The sequence below is a fragment of the Corapipo altera genome, unplaced genomic scaffold (genome assembly GCF_003945725.1).
Source record: "Corapipo altera isolate COAL_440 unplaced genomic scaffold, ASM394572v1 61411, whole genome shotgun sequence".
NCBI lineage: Eukaryota > Metazoa > Chordata > Aves > Passeriformes > Pipridae > Corapipo > Corapipo altera.
Genome location: NW_020884875.1, coordinates 26,311,351 through 26,331,007, shown reverse-complemented (window position 1 = coordinate 26,331,007; position 19,657 = coordinate 26,311,351). Strand labels below are relative to the sequence as shown.

Below are 19,657 nucleotides of genomic sequence, written 5' to 3'. Positions count from 1 at the left end.
TGGGGTGCAGCTTTTCAGTGTCTTAAGTGCTATGACTCTTTAGTTGGATTCTATAGATGAACCTGAGCAGTTGTTCAGCCTCAGGCAGTCTTGTTGCAACTTCTGTTCTGTTTCCTCTGTCATCCTGTGTCTGATCAGTTTAGTGAATAGGTGCTTTGGGACAGTCTTGTCTCTGTTTCTCTTGGATACAAATTTCTAGATAAGTCTTTATTATTACTGTAATTTTTCATACAAAAAAGAGCAAGGGTGCCGTGGGACAAAATACATTTGATATACTCTGTGCCTTGTATACATGTAAGTGAGTGAACTTTGCACTTCCTTTCTTACCTTACATTTCCTGTTCCTGACATTTCTATGACATAAAAGATTTGTCATCTTTTGCACTTGCTCATCCTCTGTTTCTCTATATTCTCTGAGCAGGCTTTCCACTCATATGTCCTACCATGAAACATAAATGAAGTACAGGAATTGCATGTATATGCACTATTAATTTCTTCTCTGTCTTAAACCAGTTACTGTTCACCAGGTTTTACCCTTCCCCTCCAAGAAAACTGTGATATTTCATGGGGTGACTATTTCCACTGTTATCTTCTGTATGAAAGAACAGTTCTTTCATCTCTCCTCTTCTCACTCTTTTTCAAAGCAATATCTTCTGCTCTGCTTCTGGGTGTGTTCAGTTGCTTTGTGATGTCTGTTACAGATCCAGACGTCTTGCTTGTTCCTTCATTTCAAACTGTGTGGTACTTGAGAACATGTAATAAAATACTTTAAAAATACTAGCTTATTGCTCAGAACGGAAGATTAAATAGAAATATCTGTTGTTGGGTTCTTGGAAGATGGATGCAATACTAATAGTTGAGCTACAGTGAAGTTTTTTGAGGAAGAAAGTAGATTTGGAAAAGAAAGGACAATTCTGAACACAAGAATATATTAGAAAAATAAAGGTATCACTAGAGAGAGATGGCAGATCATTAGTAAAAAGAGAAAAGAATACTCGTATCTCACCATTTTTTGTCCATTTTGACCTCTTGAAGAATGCTGTTAATGTAACAGCAGCATCAAAAGCATGAGATATGGATGTGCTTAAACCACAAGGAGCAAAAAAGGAGCTCACTAGTGTAACAAAACCCAGCCTTTTGCAGTAGTATTTTCATTATTATTTAAAACAAATGAAGAAACCCCTGTACCTGAAACCTTTATTAGCTGGTGTTTGTGCCCTTGTCCTTGAGTAGAGCTGACTCAGCATTTGAGTGACCATGAAGAAATAATTTCTTCATGGTACTTCCCCTAAGGAGGAGTGTTTTTATTCAGTACTGGTATTTCACTTCCTCAGCCCTCAGTTCCATGAGCTTGAAATCATGCACTGAATACAAATAAAGGGTGTTTCAGAAGAGCCAAGACTTATCTGAAAAACTGAGCCTTTCAGCTTTTCCAGTATACTTATTCAGGAAAACAATTATGATATGATGGTATCAACTTTCTGAGGAAAGGTGTGAACAACCACCCTACGTGTTTCCATTTTCTCTTTAAAGCACTAGTTGCGAGGTAGAAAGAGGGGCATGTGAGCACAGCTAGTGGTGATGTTAAAACTAAGATGCAGAAATCAAGCAAAACTTTATCTTTGGCTAGTGCTACTGCAAGGCAACAGGTGCAAACCTCCTGGAAGAAGGATGAGACAGCAGTGCCAGGTGAGAGACTGCTGCTGTAGGACTTGTGGTGTAGAGACTTGAAACTGCTGGCTAGAAACCAGGGGCTGAAAGTTCTTTTGATTATCCAGGTGATTGAGGGACAGCAGCCATGACCTTGGGATGTTGGTTTAAGGGTAGAATTTAACCTGCTTCCCCACTACACAAACACTTAAGTTGAGGCAAGCTGAAAATTTCTTTTGTGAATCCTTATCTCCCTCTGAGGTTTCATGTGCCTGTATTACTTGGCACTATAGCTCTTATTTTTATGAAAAAGATGATTGGCAAAGAATTAAAATTAAAAATATTGTGGTTTTCTTGCATCATAGTACTGTAATGGCTGATTTTTGTGTTTGTTTTGTTTTCTCTTTTCTTCTCTTCCCCAAAAGAGCCTACTCCTTTCACGTTACTGCAGATGGTCAGATGCAGCCAGTTCCTTTCCCTCCTGATGCCCTCATCGGTCCAGGAATCCCTCGCCATGCCCGTCAGATCAACACTCTGAACCATGGGGAAGTTGTGTGTGCAGTTACCATCAGCAACCCCACAAGACACGTGTACACGGGTGGGAAGGGGTGCGTCAAAGTCTGGGACATCAGCCAGCCTGGCAACAAGAGCCCTGTCTCTCAGCTGGACTGCCTGGTAGGTGAACAGGAACTTGTCCACACAGGTGGACAAGTCTCCTTAGAGACTCAGTATGGAAGTAGCTGTCCTTGACTGGATTTTGTTCGTATGACAAGGAAATAGCAGGCAGATCTGTTTCCTGGTGGGTTTTTATTTAGCACATAACAGGTTACAGAGAATATTGCTGGTTTGTTTAGGGACAAATATCATCACTAAGGGTCAAATACAGATCAGATTTCTGAGTAGAATGATTTTTTTTCTCTCTCTTCCACCCTCCTCCACCCATTATGCTGATGATTTTTATGCGTAAGTTTAAAAGGAATGCAGCTCGGCTTATGCAGGACTACTCAGAATCTTCCTAGTTCTTTCACTCACATGATGAGTGACAATCTCATATTTTATAAGATGGTAACAACCACGATGAAATAATGCGATAAGGTACCAAGGTCACTTTAAATCTTTCTATGCTTTTGTTCATGATCCACAAGTTATACATATAGGTTGGTTGTTTTCACATGTGCAGGATACAAAAGGGACTGGGTGCAGTAGTATAGGTAGCTGAAAAGCTAACTCAAAAAAGGTTCACTCACGCCTCACTAAAATATTCTTCTCTTCAGAAGCAGTGTAGGTGTTTGTGAAATGTTAATTGGAAAGACTTAATGTCGTAAAGCGCAGCAATATGTATTCTGAATGAAAATAATTCAGTAAATGGGCTGAGTTTTTTGTTTTGATTTTGACTTTTTCACTCTTTACCCTTTATTTATTGCTATCCTTTTGTTAATTGCCTAGCAGTAAAAGTGCAATTGAATAGGTATTCTTTTCAGGTATGTGTCTGGATACAGAGCCTTAATTTTAGTTACAGAGCAGTAATGAATGATTAAGCCAACATTTCCACTGCACTGCTTTCTGCTCCTTTGCCATGAATTAAGAAAAAAAAAATAGGAGTAGTAATGCTATTAACTACATTTTTCAAGTGGTTTTTTTTGTGGTTTTGAGTTATGCATCTTAACCATCCATTTACTAAAGAACTGCTGCCAGTCAAGCAAACTTGTAATAAGTGAAGGAAGAAGTGTCTTCTGTCGCTAACTCTCCTGTAGTACCTCGCAATCAGCAATAGTATCACAAACGCAAAATTGATAAGTACGAAAAGAATCAAGTTGAACAGCAAAGGACCAACATAAACATAAGACCAGTATGGGAATACCTAATCTTTTAACTTTAATACTGTGAATGCAAAATAGGATTTGAAAGAAAAATTCCAAAACCTGAAGGGCATGAGACTTGAACTATATTTTCCTGTAGGGTTGTCTAAATGCCCAATGAAAGATCATTTGCTTTAATATTTCTACTGTTGATGACCTTCACTTATAGAGTGCATTTGCAGAAATGCAAGCTTATTTTGTCTCTGTTTTTGTGTGATGAGATAGAAAACTTGCTATTCATCAGGTTTGCAACAGTGTAGTCTGTGGCAACAGGAGTCTGCACTTTTAATTTCTGCAGTTGCAGTCTCTAATTAGTGATTCTAAAAGGTGTTTGAAACCTTTTAGAATATACTGGTTCCTCTTCAGTACTTTGGTAATGGAAAAAATAGCAAACTCTTTAAAACTTTGATGTAGTTAGAGTCATATTAGTGGTCATTACTGGCAAGCATGTATTAATATAACTGAGGTGATTTGTGTTGTACAGAATAGAGATAACTACATCCGATCTTGTAAATTGCTGCCTGATGGATGCACCCTTATAGTTGGCGGGGAAGCCAGCACATTATCTATATGGGACCTGGCAGCACCAACTCCTCGTATAAAAGCAGAGCTGACATCCTCAGCACCTGCCTGCTATGCACTGGCTATCAGCCCTGATTCCAAGGTGTGTTTTTCATGCTGCAGTGATGGGAACATTGCAGTGTGGGATCTGCACAATCAGACATTGGTCAGGTGAGTCATTACTTGTTTACAGAAGATTTTTGTAGAATTTATTCTTTGGACTGCTACATAAATATTTATCTCCCCAAATAGGGTTCCTGACAGCAAAGTAAATAGTATCTCTTTATTCAAAGAATATGGCTTGCACCCAAGTTAGGCAGAAACTAGTGTTGGTATCTTCAGCCTAGTCTTGGAAGATGTGCTTTCAGGGCCTAATGGTTTGGTCCATAACCTACTGCAGTCAGTGTAAATGTTCCTGTGCGTTTCAAATAGTTGGGATTGGTCTGCAGGTTTCTACAAGCAGCATTTCTGCTGGTTTGTGATCAGTATAGACTGAACACAGACTTTTAGGGAACTCTGAGGTTTGTTCTTTTCCTATGTCTTAAGCCTTGTTAAGTCATAAAAAGAATTTTCAATTCTTATTTAATGATGTTAAGTAGGAAAATTAATCTTATAGAAGTAACGAAAGTGTGGAACCTCAGTTCTTTAGGATAGCACAGGGGTTAACTAGAATATAAATTTTATAAATTTATGCTTACCAAAGTAGTGGTGGCTTAGAATACTTTGAGAAGAGATAGTCTAATTTGGGAAAGGCCATGTTACCTTAAAAGTTCTGAACACAAACACTGAGGAATATGCTTAGTCTGCTGTGTTTCAGTTAAAGTTCCTGTATATCAGTAATTAGCTTAAAATTATATGCAAATAATCATGTTAACATCCATGCAAATTTTGCTTTCTGTTGAACTTCTGAGCCAATAAATACAATTTTATTCATATAAAATCTTCCATTTGCCCTGTACATGCTTAGTCCCTGTAAAGGTGCACTTTCTCCATCTATAACTGTCTTTTTTTTTAAATGTTTACTGTAGGTGTTCCCACCACTTGCTGGCTGGCTGATCTTGCTGACACATGGAATTTTGAGATCAGAGCTACAAAACAAAATGTGCCTCATGACCTTTCCATGGCAGCTCTTAGTGATTCATACCCTTTGTTCCTAAGCTAGTTGTCTTTTCCCCACCTGCCCTCCACCTTTCACACTGAGGCATAGGATTTTGCCAAAGGGTTAAGAAAAACTTGAGATGACCTTCTGGTTGCTGAAAGCTGGGCGTTGCTAATGAGAAGGACTGCACCATTTAGATTTTTCTAATCTGCCACAGAGAATGCAACTTTGTGACTCAACAATGCCAGAATTTAACTGTCTGGATCTCTGTCTGGATCCTCTTCTATTAATATCTGCCTTTTATTTATCTTCTTGACTTGCAGACAAAGAAGAATACAGAAGCTGTTTTCTGAAATTGGAAGTTTTGTTCCCTGAGCACTTGATTTAATCTGAGTTGTCCTTAGTGGTTTTAACTATAGTTACTGTGCTTTAGTATTCTCACAGGTGGGGTTTTTTTGCTATTCAAAACCTGATAGGAAAGATTTGATTTATTCAGCTAGCCATGACGCAGTTCATTCCTCTAGCACCTGGAAAATGTTTTTGTAATACTGGTATTTAATGCTCAGTAAAAAGGAGGGGCTAATTCTTGCTCATCAGCAGACACAGAAGAGATAACACACATGTGCAGAGTCCAAAACTAACACTACAACAGTGTTTACCTTGAGCTCTGGCAGGAAATAGTTATTCAGTCTGGTTTTTTTATCAGGCAATTCCAGGGCCACACAGATGGAGCCAGCTGTATTGACATTTCTAATGATGGTACTAAGCTCTGGACAGGTGGTTTGGATAACACTGTCAGATCCTGGGACTTGAGAGAGGGGAGGCAGCTACAACAGCATGACTTCACATCACAGGTAACAGGATTTTCCTACAGCTTGGGGGACTGTGTGCTGTGGGCAGGAAACACTTAGGATGAGAGGTGAAATTGAGCCCAGTGCAACTGGCACATTATTCCCTCTCTTCCTTTTGGCTGCTCACAACAGAGTATTTTGAAGCTTTCTTATATGCTTAGAATCCAGAACAAAATGATAGCCTGACACTACTCTTTTTTCCTAAGTTAATAGGTAAGACCAGGAGTTATTTAGTTACTTGAATTTTGAACTGCAGTCTTGCTTTGCCCTTATTTCTCTCTCTCCCTCTCCAAATTAATTTTAACTGCAGAAGAAAGAACTATCTTTACTTCTATATACTATCTTTAGTTCTCTAAAGATAGTTTTCTATAACTATCTTTAGTTCTCTAATAAAAGGTGTAAATGTGGTGTAATTTTCAGATATTTTCCCTTGGTTATTGCCCTACTGGTGAATGGCTAGCTGTGGGAATGGAGAGCAGCAATGTAGAAGTGCTACATGTAAATAAACCGGACAAATATCAGCTGCACCTTCATGAGAGTTGTGTATTGTCACTCAAGTTTGCTTACTGTGGTAAGTTGCCCTGAACACAGAACTGGAGATAGGAGCTCTATTTGTGTTTTGCTGATTAATTATTATATAGCCATGGCTCATTTGATCATCAAAATTTATTTAGTATCTCAGTTTAAGTAATGAATTAATATCTCTGCTTTATGAATTCACATGCACTTATCTACAAACAACCATCCGTTTGTCTAAAGGCTGCTGTGAGGATTGATTCATGTGTAAAAAGCTATTTCTGTTTACAGAGTCTAGGGATTTCCTAGTATGTAATGCACTGCAAAAGCATGAGTGTCCACACTGACTGCAAGCAAAAGTACTATTTTGATTAGTGGTGAGAGCTTTTATAATGGTAGTTAGTTAACAGATTTCATTGGTAAGAATTCAAAACACAAAATTTGTCAGATGTTCTATTTCATGTTTCAATAGTCCTTCTGGTTTATATTCTAGGTAAATGGTTTGTGAGTACTGGGAAAGATAACCTTCTTAATGCATGGAGAACTCCTTACGGAGCCAGTATCTTCCAGGTGAGGGTGATGTTGCTTTTAAAGAAAAAGTTAGAATACCTAGAGTCCCAAGAGTGGTCTCAGATATCTTAATTTATGTGATCTATCCAAAATGGATAACAGACTTTTTTTAATGATGTAATATATTTCTATTTTTCTTCTAGTCAAAAGAATCTTCATCAGTGCTTAGTTGTGACATCTCTGTGGATGATAAGTACATAGTCACTGGCTCTGGAGACAAAAAAGCTACAGTCTATGAAGTTATCTACTGAAAAATATGATGGGGATATAACTTTTAGAAGTTGAACTGGCCCAAATTGTTCTTAAATGTAGAAGTAGAAAGGTTTTGACTTTTATAAGGTACAAAAGTGTTGAGGTTCCAGACCTTGCCATGAAACTGCTTCGATTTTTCAAAATAGAAGAACAACATCCAGCAACTAAGTTCTGGCTACATGGACCAGATGGAACACAGAGGCAAGATGGACAGATTTAGCCTAGGTGTTTGACATAGTTTTTAAAAGCCAAGTCTACTGAAGAATGTTGCAGCCTTTTATTTTTTCATTTATGACCTCACACAAATTGTTCTCATTGCCTGAATATGGGGGATAAATACCTTTCTGTTCCTTGCAGTTCAAGTTGCATTCTGTCCTGTGTAGAGCAGCAGTGTCTCAGATGAACTTGCTTCATGGTTTTGCATCTTGTGATATGTTTTTATATTTTCTTTGAAGGTCAAACATTTGTATAAATTGTAAATATATTTAGTTTACTACAGTAAAGGCTTTAGTATCAACAACCAGTCTTCCCCCTTGCCCCCTCCCTGCCTGCCCTGCTTATTTAAAATTAAAAACCTTTTGGGGATATAAGTACCTTTTTAGAATCAAAAGCAAACACTATGTATAGTTTGAAAATGGTGTCTTATTCTTTATAACTATTCCTAGATTCTTTTATCATACTTCAAAGTAGTTGTTTTGACATATTAGGGTATCAAGTCCGGTAGATACTGTCTTGTGCTACAGAAAACTTAAAAGGCAATTTTGTACTAATTATAGTGTAAATATAAAAATTGAACATTTCATAAAGCTGTGCTGTTGAAGTTTATTCTGATGTCCTATGTATAATTTTTTTGACAGAAACAGAAATATGTGCCTGATCATAACTCATTCATTCATTTCTCTAGAAAAATAGGGACTTCCCTCTCCTTTTTCCCACAGTTGAACAGAATTCGTGTGAGACTGCATTTCAACTAAGTACATCAGAGCCTTTATTCATTAACTGAGGATGTCTGTGATGAGAAAAGCTAGATAAGTTGCTTCGTATTTTACAGAGAAGTGGTAGTTAATGACTGTTTCCTTTTTAAAGTCTTGTCTATACTTAGATACTCAGGTAAATTTAACTAAATTACCAAAAGTGTGAGTTTTACAGGGGATCACTTAAAGATGTTAAATACTTGCAGGGCTGCAAGTGAAGTGAATTAATCTAAACTAAGTTAAATTTGCTTCTTAATTTCTTGTGAGAATATTGACAAAGGAATATTTTGATTTTTAACTAATTCACTCTACAAATTAATTAGAATTAATTTTCCTGAGTGTCCAATGTTACACAGGCCTATAGACTCTATGTATTCATAAGGAGAAATCTTTGAGTCCTTTCCACTGTGGCATGAGTGAGATACATCTGTGAAGAGCCATGCTAAGCATCCAGTTACCAAAGCTACACATCTTCAAGTTTTCTTGATGTACTCAAGAGCAGTGGATCAGGGGAGAACATGTTAATTTTATTTTGTGTTTTTTCAGATAAATGAGTTCTAGCACTGTGTGCTAGACAAACCTAGCTATTGCACCAGTGAGGGCCATACATTTCCTGCATTCTGTAATTTAATTAGAATTTCTGTTGCTAATGGAGAATACAGATGAACAGAACAATTCAGATTACACAAACTGGCAGACAGGTTAAGACTTATCTGTAAAGAACTGCTTTCTCATTTTGCTAGCATTTTACAATGACCCATATCCCTGCTCTTTCAATGACAGGCATCTAAGAAGAAACTAGTTTGACAGATGGCATTGGCTAGATAAGGAATTTCTCATCTGGGGGCAAAATTTATCTTAGTTTCCAGTCTGAAGAGACGCTGGTTTTCTTTTCAATTTACATGACTATTCTACTGAAACCGTTTTATAGCATCTAGAATTGTAATGGCCTTAATGTATTAACTTTGCATTTGGAATGTAAAATGTTAACCATTCAGGTTAATCTGGTCTCCTAGACATTTAAAATTAGTGTTCTATCCATATGTATCTATATCTTTGTCAATTGCTGTGTTGTCAATATGTATCTGTATGAAAACGACAGGTCAGCTTAGGTGCTGGCCGTGTTGCTTTCACACAAAAAGCAGAATCATCAGGCTTTTCAAAGAATTAATTTTCAGAGAATTTGCAACATGGAAATACTGTGAAATGCTGTGTCATTTTTAAAAGGGAAAATTTTTAAAAAGAGTGTTTACTAGATTTTACTTGATTTTTACACTTTTCATATTGAAGTTTCTCTGAACATCTGACTCTGCAAATGATCATTGACTTTAGCAGTACTGGCAAATTTGCTGCAGTTAGGAACATTTGGATTTTTTCCAAATTGCTATCACCTTGGCTTTTACTTTATGGCTCTTCTCTTGCCGTTTTCTGAACTTGATACAAGAGGAACCGAGAATGCAAGTGTTCTAACACATCCATATAAACTAAAGAAAAATAACACCAGTATAATGGATGTGCTATATGTTGCAACATAATGCTTGCTAGTAAGACCATATTCTTGGCAATCAGGAGGTTTAAAATAATAGTATTAGGAAAATCATAAAATACCTCGTCTTCTTCGCTTTTAGAAGGCACATTGTGTCAGAGCAGTTATGGAATTGGACGTTATTTATGCATGTGAATGAATTTAATCATATTTGTACCATATGTTTCTTGATTGTAATTAAGAAATTAATTCCTTTTTCCCCCATCAGATCTACTTCAAACCTTGAGTCTAAAAACTTGCACATGCATCATAAAGTAGTTCTCTCAATTTGTTGTTTCAGATTTCACTTTTGGTTTATGAAACATTGTGGGTTTTTTCATTTGTCAGGCAGTAAAGCCTATTCCACGTGCAGATGTAATTTTTAATGAAAAGATAGATTCAGTGAAATCTTGGCATCTGTCTACACAACAACCTACAAGATTTAAAACATGTCAAGCTTTTAGCTTCTGTAAGTTCTTACAGACCTGTGTAAAGTAGTGGGTGGAAATAATTGCATATTGAATGAAGAAACAGATGAACTAAGATAAGCAGTGGCAGCAAAGGCACTGGAAAAGCCATATGGAAAAAAGAAGTACACCAGTAACTATGGTGTAGGTAATTAATTTGTTTGTCATTTTAATTACAGTCATAATAGATTCCTTTGGTTAGCCCCTTTTTGGGACAGTCTTTGTTTGCTGAGTGGCCCTCAGTATTCAGAGATGTCTGAATGCTACTCTGGCAAATGCTAGTGCTGCATAGAAGTAGGAAGTCCTTACAAAAGATGTTTTGGATGTCAGTGCAAACAGTAACTGATGAAGAGGGGATTTGTGGTAATATCAATTCAACTGAACAAAATCCTTAGTCAGCTCTAATATGTATATTTTGTATATGTGCACTTGGCATAACCCTGTATAAATCAATTGTGCAGAAAGTCATGATATTATTCCACACAGTGCATTTATCAGTGTGTAAGACTATCTCTTTTTGATTATAATTCCAAACAAAGATAGTTCCCCATGTTACTTGACAAGCCTCTGGTACCTGAGAGAGAGTTTTCATCAGCATTAGTTCTTTTTATCTCATTTGGCATTTCAAAAGCTTTTGTTCCTTTAAAAGTATAAAATATTAATTTCTTAGACTGTTAACAGTAGTGTTATTTTTTAATGTAAACATCAATACAGAGTCTGTCTTATACATGTTTACATATGTCTTATACATGTTAGACATCTAGTCTTAAACATGCTTGTATTTATGAACGGTTGACCATAATTTTTCTGTCACGCTTTTGTGACACAAGTGATACAAGCAGAATTTTCTGAAGTGTTTAAGTTACTTAAACAACATAAACTCAGACTGACAAATTGATTTTTGGTTTGGGTTTTTGGTAGGGTTTTTTGGTTTTTGTTTGTTTTTTGTTTTCGTGGAAAGACTGGCCCACTTATGAACCTGAGGGATTATGTAACATATTTAGAATTGTCCTTCATATTTTCTATTATATTGTTGCAATTTTGAGTTGATGGGGAAATTCCACCATTCTAATAATAAGGTGGATTTTGATGTTTTCAGGATAAGGAAGAGTACTGACTTCAGATTTCATACTACTGAAAAAGTGTTTACCCCTTTAATCACTTCACTGGAGAAGCTGGACTTGCTCCAACTCTGTTGTCTCCTTGAAGCATTTTTTTTTCCCCTCTACCGCAAGTATGTAGGAAAAATATGAGAATGTAGGTCTATGAAAGACTTCAGTCATGGCATCTTTCCCAGAGGGGAAGCAACTCAGAATAGAACCTTATGAACACCAGAATGAAAGAAGGTGTTCATGGCAGGGAATAAGTGGAGAGACAGAATTACAGAATCATGTAGGTTGGAAAAGATCTCCAAATCATCGAGTCCCATCTGTGACCAAACATGACCATGTCAACTAAACCCTAGTGCTATGTGCTGCATCCAGTCATTTCTTGAACACCTGCATGGATGGTGACTCCACCACCTCCCTAGGCAGCCCATTCCAATGCTTGACAACCCTTCCTATGAGAAAATTCTTTCTAATATCCAACGTAAACCTCTCCTGGCACAGCTTGAAGCTATATCCTCTTGTCTCATAACTAGTTACCTGGTAAAAGAGATCAACACCTGCCTGGCTGCACCCGCCTTTCAAGTATCTGTAAAGAGCAGTAAGGTCACCCCATAGCCACTGTTTCGCCAGCCTAAACAACCCTAGCTCCCTCAGCCATTCCTTAAAAGGCTTATGCTCCAGACCCTTCACCAGCTCCATTGCTCCTTTCTGAACACTTCTTAATGTCTTTCTTGTGGTGCAGGGCGAAAACTGAACAGAGGATCTGACGTGCTCCCTTACCTGTGCCAAGGACAGGGAAGATCTCTTTCCTAGTCTTGCTGGTCATACCATTGCTAACACGAGCCAGGTGCCATTGGCCTTCTTGGCCACCTGGACACATTGCTGGACAAGAGAAAATGGGAACTTAAACACACATACATTTTTAAGAGTAATCTAACATGTAATCTACAAAATTCACATAGAATGAGATTCTAATTTGTCTGTAAGGTTGTTCAAATGTTTCTGCATAGTAATTCAAGGACATCTGGGCTGTGTATTGGAACTGTAAATGGACATTTCTTTGACATCCATAAGCAATCATTTAATCCTAAGAGGAAGGGGAATTAAATCACAGTCAGTTCTCAATATTTCCAATTACGTTATATTTTCGTAGCTCAAGATCCACTTCTAAGCAATTGGTAATCCCATTTTCAGCATGCTGAAAATGTGTCCCATTGCAGCTTAAGGGCTTAGTGCAATGTGGTAGATTTTGCTAGGGAAACCAGATATGTAGGACCTGGGTGCTTGAAAAATCTGCCCTATGGTTCTAGCTTACTGACATTTCTGAGGAATTTACTCAGAATTTCTGTTCAGCTAGGAGAGCTCAAACAATCACTTAGATGTTTTTTAAAGCAGCAAAACCTGTTTCAAGCATACTTTAAGTATAAATGGATGGGCTTAGTTGGTTTTATGTTTTGGCTTGGTTTTTTACTATTTTGTGTTGATTTATTTCTTTTTTCATCTTACATTAAAAACTGTAAAATGAATACAACAAGAAAACATGAAGGGAAATTAGAAAAATGAATGAGTGGAATGTTAAAGGGTGGAATATTCTTGAAGATGCTGTATCTCAAAGAACCTATTGCTTCTATGATATATTAGTTCTTGAGAGAAATGGGTTTGTGTTTCCTTGATGTTCAGAAAACTGAATACCAAAAAATTTGTATCGTGGGGACAAATGTTAATTTTTTTCAGATCTGAGCAGGTTTCATTTTCAAATCTGAACATTTTCAAATCTTAATCTCGTTTGTTTTTTTTTCCCCATGTTTCTTTTTGGGGGGTTCCCCAGTTCACTCCTGGAAGCTGAACAACAGTCTGTGTCCTTTCTGGCTCTAAGGTCTCTACTATGCCTTAGTAAGAATTTTGTGGCTTATAAGCCTGTGAGTGATACATAGACTACAGAAAAATCTGATTGAATATTTAGGTGGATAGCTGCATAGATTATAGCAGTTAGTGTATGTTGTAATAATTTCTCTTAAAGCAAGCACCCAGAGATAAAATAGCTGCATTGTTCCATACTCATACTTTTATTGTTTGTGAAATTGCAGGTCATTGTAGTTGACTCTCCATAGAAAAATTCTGTGGTGGCTTCTGAGGTAAAGCTTAAAATTTTGAGATCTTTTCTTTCTTTCATAAAATTTCACCTGTGATTTTTTGCCCACAGTAAGGTTGATTCATAGAAGGGATGCTTCAAGGAATGCTAAACAATTTTGTTGTGTGCAAGGATTGCCTTTGCTGTGTTCACAGCACAAAGATATAATATCTCTCAAACCCTGTTTCTATCTGTTTTCTGCCAAAAACGAGATAGAGGCAAAGACAACAGAGATTAAGAGATTAAGTAATCAAACATATGGTTATCATTATCGCTTTTGTATCCTCTGTCATTAGCATAGAAAATGGAGATGATAGCGTGTAAATGCAAACAATAAATGTTGTTTTTCCTTCAAGCACTGATTTTAATGGCAGTCTAAAGGAGTTAATAAGCAGACTGAAGGGGTCATAAATGCAAGTTAACCTATAGCATTGGGAAACTTAGAAATCACTTGTTACTTTCCTGGTAGTGAGCCTCATTAGTTTAAAATAAAATTCATCTATTCATTTCATAGTCTTTGTCACACTTCCTTCAGCAATCCCCGTTATTTAAAAAATTGGCTACAATTATGATAAGCTAATAACTCTTATTTTGTGGTTTGCTGTAGCAAGATATTTTGCAGAGCTGTGAAGATTCCCTTTATTCTTAAAAAATAGTCAGCTATTGAGGTTTTTTTTGCAATTGGGCCTGACTATTTTTTTAATTTGTTTTCAAGTAAATATACAATCTGACAGCTTTACAAATTTGAAATATTTTTAATCGTTGATGAATCAGCCAAACACTGCTGTTAAATATGTAAATGTTCTAAATGTCAGTTTGGTATTTGCTCAGCATACCATGCATGCAACAAAACTTTGGAGTGATTCAGCTTTTGTGGCCACATTAAATTTACTTCCTGCAATAAGTTTCCTTTTTCATGCAGGGACCAGTTTACTACCGTGCTCCCCTGTGTTTCTTCCTAAATATATATTAGACCTCTAGAGATGTTTTAATAAGTTATTCATACATAATGCTTCTACCTTTCTCTGTCTTTCTAATTGTTAATTATGTGACATATGTATTTCTAACAACAGTTGAGTAAATATTCACAAATCTATGATATAATTGAATTTTTGAATGTGTACTTCAAGAAGTTTATCAACTTGTATAGATAAATCATTAGTTTTCATTTGTCAGATTCAAGATTTTCAAATCCTGATACTCTCTTGTGTTTTTATCAGTGAGTTTGTAAAAGGAAATAATTCTGGATTTTGAATGGTTTTCATAGCTTTTTTATTTGTTTATGTAGACACTCTGTTTTGTTGAGTGCAAGTTATTGACCTGGTACTCTTATTTATAATTCTGAGTGGTTCTTCAGTATTTTATCAAGCTGTAACTTATTAAAAACCACAAATATGAAATGGGGATATTAATGACAAGTGGTTTAAATGTGAGAGTTTCAAAATGCATGTTAGAATATTTCAACACTTTGTTCAATGTAATTTTACGTTTTTTTTATTACTTAAGTAATTAAAAAAGTCCTTAGGGTTGAATTATAGTAAAATTTTATACATCTCAGTACTAATTTCGTCTCCCAACAGACAGCAATAATTTAGATGGGATTGGTTTTACCTAATTTATTCTTGGGGGTGGGGGGGAGGAGAAAAATATTAACCTTGCAAATTTGCTAATTATAATTTCCTTACTATTGTTGGTTGTTTTTAATAATCTCCATGCCTTTGGAAACTTATTCTTCTATATTTTGAAGAAAAACTTACAGATATACAGGGTTTTGTAATAGAATGTGTTTGCAGTGTTTATCCCCTGGGTTATTTGTAACAGTAAGGGGAAGTACAGTGACAGATATAACTTGCAGTAGTTGCTAGTATTATGTGCCTTTGAATCACTTTCTTTAGTTCATTAATTTATTTTTTTTTTGTATCTTAGGTGGGGGTTAGCAGCTTTAAATCAGTTTCATTTCTATCAAAGTGGATATGATGATACATTCTTACAGCTTTACTAGTCTTACTTTAAATAATTTTCAATCTGCAAGGTAAATGGTAGCATGAGTGGTTTTGAACTGTTTTAACTGCTCAGGTTAACTTTTTAGGTTTCAAAAACTGCCAGAGTAGAGGGAGAACTTACCAGTCATATTCGGCTTTTTTTTATGCTTTCATATTGTGCTATATATAATCAGTGGGACTTTCTTAGCACAATAACTGTGCTCACTGTTGATTTTTTTAGTGTTCCCATACTTTACACTGTCTCACTCATTTGAATTTAGTTTTTAAATAAATTCCTTTCCATAGGCATCTGCTTTGTACCTTAACAAGTATGAAAATAATCAAAATATTTTGTGTTTGACAGAGAGACTGCATGTTTCTGAGTGTGAATAGCATTTAGCAGGGCTTGTCTAGTTAAAAGACAGTTAAACTAGTAATCATACGTGATCTGTGTCTAACTGTCGTTCACAGAAAAAGTGCAACAAAGTGATGTTTGGTGATAGCAATTCAGAAGGAAAAGAATATGAAATTCAGATAGCAGCTTGAACGGTTTGCTGTTAGCATGGGGCCCAATAACACTACAAAGCTATAAACTCTGTCTTTTTAGATTGCCCAGTTAGGTGGCAGAGATGCAATTTGTCTTTTCTGAAGCCACCTGCTGCTTGCTAGCTCCATCTCCTGTCACAGCCTATTAGGTCCCCAAGAAAATCGGTGGGAAATTGCCTGCAGATTGTAGGAAATTGCATCTCCAGGCCCTGGAAAAAATGTAGGATAGCACAACACTCATCCTCCCAGAGCAGCTATTAACACAGCAAAAGCTGACGTTTGGCATGGTGTGAAACAACTTTGCTGAATAAAGACTGTATTATGTGTGGTTGAAGGAGGGAACAAATTATTATCCTAGCTATGCTTATAGTCAGCCTGTTCCAGGGAGCTTAAGCATGAGTGGTAGGTTTTGCTGCCCCCCAGCTCATTCCCATTGCAAGATGCGAGATGGGATGTTAGAGCCTTATACAGAAATTTCATTGTACAGATGGGCAAAACCCACTATATATTTAAATGATGTTAGTATATGTGAAATTCAAAGGATAAGTGACAAAGCTGAAAGATAATTTATGAAGATTATCTCAAAAAAATTGGTAATTGCCTCTGCTTGGTTGAGCCTTGGTCAGATTAGAAACAGGTTTTTGACTATTTCATTCTATGTGTATATACATTTGATTTTGGAGCAGTTACAGTGAAATGGAACTTATTTATACTGTAACTGTTGAGTGTAAAAATTTGTGGAACAGACATTAGTTGTGATAGATTTTAGCATTAAATTTCTTGCTGCTATGAGGCTCACCTCTGTCTTGTTTAAACAAATTCCCCTGTGCTTTTTATGGTGTGATATGCAATGAATTTCACCCTCTGTCATTTCTACTGGAGCTACCTTTCTAATCTTGTACTTTACCTCAGTTTTTATAGGGCCTTTTAATAAAAAAAGTTGACTTTTCCTTGAATCCTGAGAGAGGGGATATGTAGAATTAATTTGCAACATAAAAATAAATGCCAGCATTTTCTTTGATCTTGCACTTGTACTTCGTTGGTTCAAAACCTCCTGAGGAAGATGTGTTTGTGAATCAGAATGATGTATTGATCAGAAGCAAGTATGAGGAGGGCAGCGAGAGGGAAAAAGTCATTTTGCAATTGCTGTTTTCAAACTCAGCTGAGATCTGTTGGTAACTGGTAGCTGCCCAGTGATCTGAGTGAAATCAATATGCTCATTTCCTATTGTAGTGGTGTCCACTGTTGTAAATGGGCTGACAAGGCTTATGAACACTCACACAGCTGATTAGAGAAAATTAGTGGCCTGCCTTATGCAGCTGAGGCAGAAGAGCGGAGTATAGGGCAGTATGGCAAAACAGGTATTGCTTGTAGTTCAAAGCCCAGCTGAAGGGGATTAGAAGAATTTCATGTTATATGGCTATCTGGATCCCTGTTTTGAATTCTTGTGATGATGAATGCACATATATGTCAACGTGTAATGGTAATTTGGTGAGGCATTGTCTTTCTAAATTAGTTATAGCACCTTTTTTGGAAGTTATGCAGTTTAGTGCTGTGTGTAAAACAAATGCAGGAACAGAAGAGCTATGGTGCTTCAGCCTTTATTCTGTATTTACAATAGCTGTTCATTTTCCAAGGTATTACATACTAATTGCATTCTCAAAATAAATCTTGCCATTTAGTAACTAATGTGGGTTTTTTGTATAGTGCAATACGTGTATTGGATGAGCAAAGAACATTTAGAGAACACAGAAAATCTGCCCCATTTAGAGGATACAGAAAATCTGCCCCAGCTGATCACTGGATTTGCCTTCTCTTGTAACAAGCAGACAAACTAAACTGAGTAATAGAGTATGCAGAATTTCATTTCTTCTGGCTGATGAGACTGTGAACACTGTTACCTGCAGGCATACTCTGACTTTAATGAGGCCAATCCTATTATTCTACACAGAGCAAGGAGGTAACAAATCATTCTGTATGAAAAGCAGAAACTTGCCATAAATTCAAAGCTGAAAGCTCTTGCTTTGTTATGGAAAGAACCAAAATCCAGACTGGGCTGTGAGGGATTTGGAGTGCTCCAAATGCTGCTCTGGATAGTTGAATGGTTTAAGAGAGGATTGGGGGGGGGGGGGGGGGGTGTTGGGAAAAAAACCTCCTGACAAACCAGTTTTTGGCCAACACTTAATGACTGGAAAAGATGTACAAACTGTTAAGTAGCACCCTTCATCCAATAAGAATTGATGAACTCCAGCAAATGACAGCACAGTAAACTGTGCTTGCTTTCTTTTTCTGTAGTTAGTTGAAAGAGAGCTTGGTCAGTCTGAGTTTGGTCAGACCATGTTTTTCATAATGCATAGATACAACCAATAATACATCAGAAAAACAAGATCTGAATTCTTTTAGTCAGCCTGACTTGATTTTGTTTTCAATTGTGTCTTCCTGTTTAACACTTCTCACTTTCCACACTAGGGAAGATGCAGGGTTTTTTGCTCATCTCTATTCAAAATTCCAGTATTTCAGCTGTCATAAGATGGTTCTAATTTACTGCGATACGTAGTGATTTTTTTGCTGGTGTCATTTTTTCTAGCCTCAGCAAAATTTTTTTAACTATGATTTTTTTTTTTAGCTATTCATTGTACACAAGATTGTATTCAGTCATTCATCGGAGCAATTCACAATTTTTTTTCAAGTTCTCAATCAATGGCTTCCACTGAGTGTTTCATTTTTATGAAATAGTTGATTGGAGCATTACTGGGCTCAGTGAAAATATCTTTTCTCCTATGTCATACCTTTCTGATACTCTAGCTGAGAGTAAACCAGCCAAGTCCCCACTCAGCTGAAGAACTTAACACTGAAACAAAATCCAAATAATGCTTGGCCCATTTAGCAAAGAAGCCTTTTTTTCTAAGAAATACCCCAAAGTTTTTATTTTACTCTAATAAAGACATCTTCCTGCTTATAAAAAGGCACTAAGAAGGCATATAACATGACCACAGCCCTTCTAGAGGCTTTTAGTACTGGGACAGTGTGGGTACAGCTTGAAATAGAGAGGAGGGGAGGAAGATGAAGAGCAAAGCCTCCCTTTTGACCAGTTTTTATTTCATGCTGGACTGTGAGCTGAGAGAGGCCACTGGCCTTCAAGAAAGGGCCAGCAAGGGTTTGGAGGGGCACAGGTGCCACATCCTGGTGGACCTCCATTAAATTTGTGGCAGTGGATTGTGAGCAACAGTGTGCATACAAGGTGGTAGCTGTAGTTTGTCCTCTGGCTTACCCAGGCATCCCCAGTGGTGCTTGGGAAAGGGCTTGGATTGGGGCACTGGGCAAGGAGCTGAGGGATGGGGAGGTGAGGGAGGGGGTCTGATGTGTGTGGCCTGCTGGGACAATGGTCACCAGGAGAAATTCAAGGGAGGAGAGTGTGAGAAGTGGGAAATCAGGATCAAAAGATGCAGCATAAATAAATCTCTTGTGGATGAGGAGGAGCCGAAAAAATTCTGAATAAATAATTTGCAGGCTCATCACTAAATGTTGTTTGCGGTCTGGGGTTGTCCAAGATGGTCCAGGGAGAA

The 19,657-nt window shown here is 37.0% G+C and overlaps 1 protein-coding gene across 7 annotated transcripts in view; it reads left to right on the top strand.

Annotated features, from left to right (window-relative positions):
- Nucleotides 1-19,351, top strand: part of LOC113943232 (transducin-like enhancer protein 1) — an 84,441-nt gene extending 65,090 nt beyond the window's left edge. For 6 of the 7 annotated variants that reach the window (XM_027634741.1, XM_027634738.1, XM_027634739.1 and 3 more), the window contains 6 exons: nt 2,075-2,324; nt 3,993-4,240; nt 5,875-6,022; nt 6,440-6,590; nt 7,029-7,105; nt 7,249-18,688. In XM_027634741.1, coding sequence (XP_027490542.1) covers nt 2,075-2,324; nt 3,993-4,240; nt 5,875-6,022; nt 6,440-6,590; nt 7,029-7,105; nt 7,249-7,356 — 982 coding nt within the window. In that variant the 3' untranslated portion in view covers nt 7,357-18,688. Of the gene's footprint in view, nt 1-2,074; nt 2,325-3,992; nt 4,241-5,874; nt 6,023-6,439; nt 6,591-7,028; nt 7,106-7,248; nt 18,689-18,717 lie in introns of those variants that run through there. The other variant, XR_003526247.1, reaches the window with a different exon arrangement.
- Nucleotides 19,352-19,657: the final 306 nt, after the last annotated feature.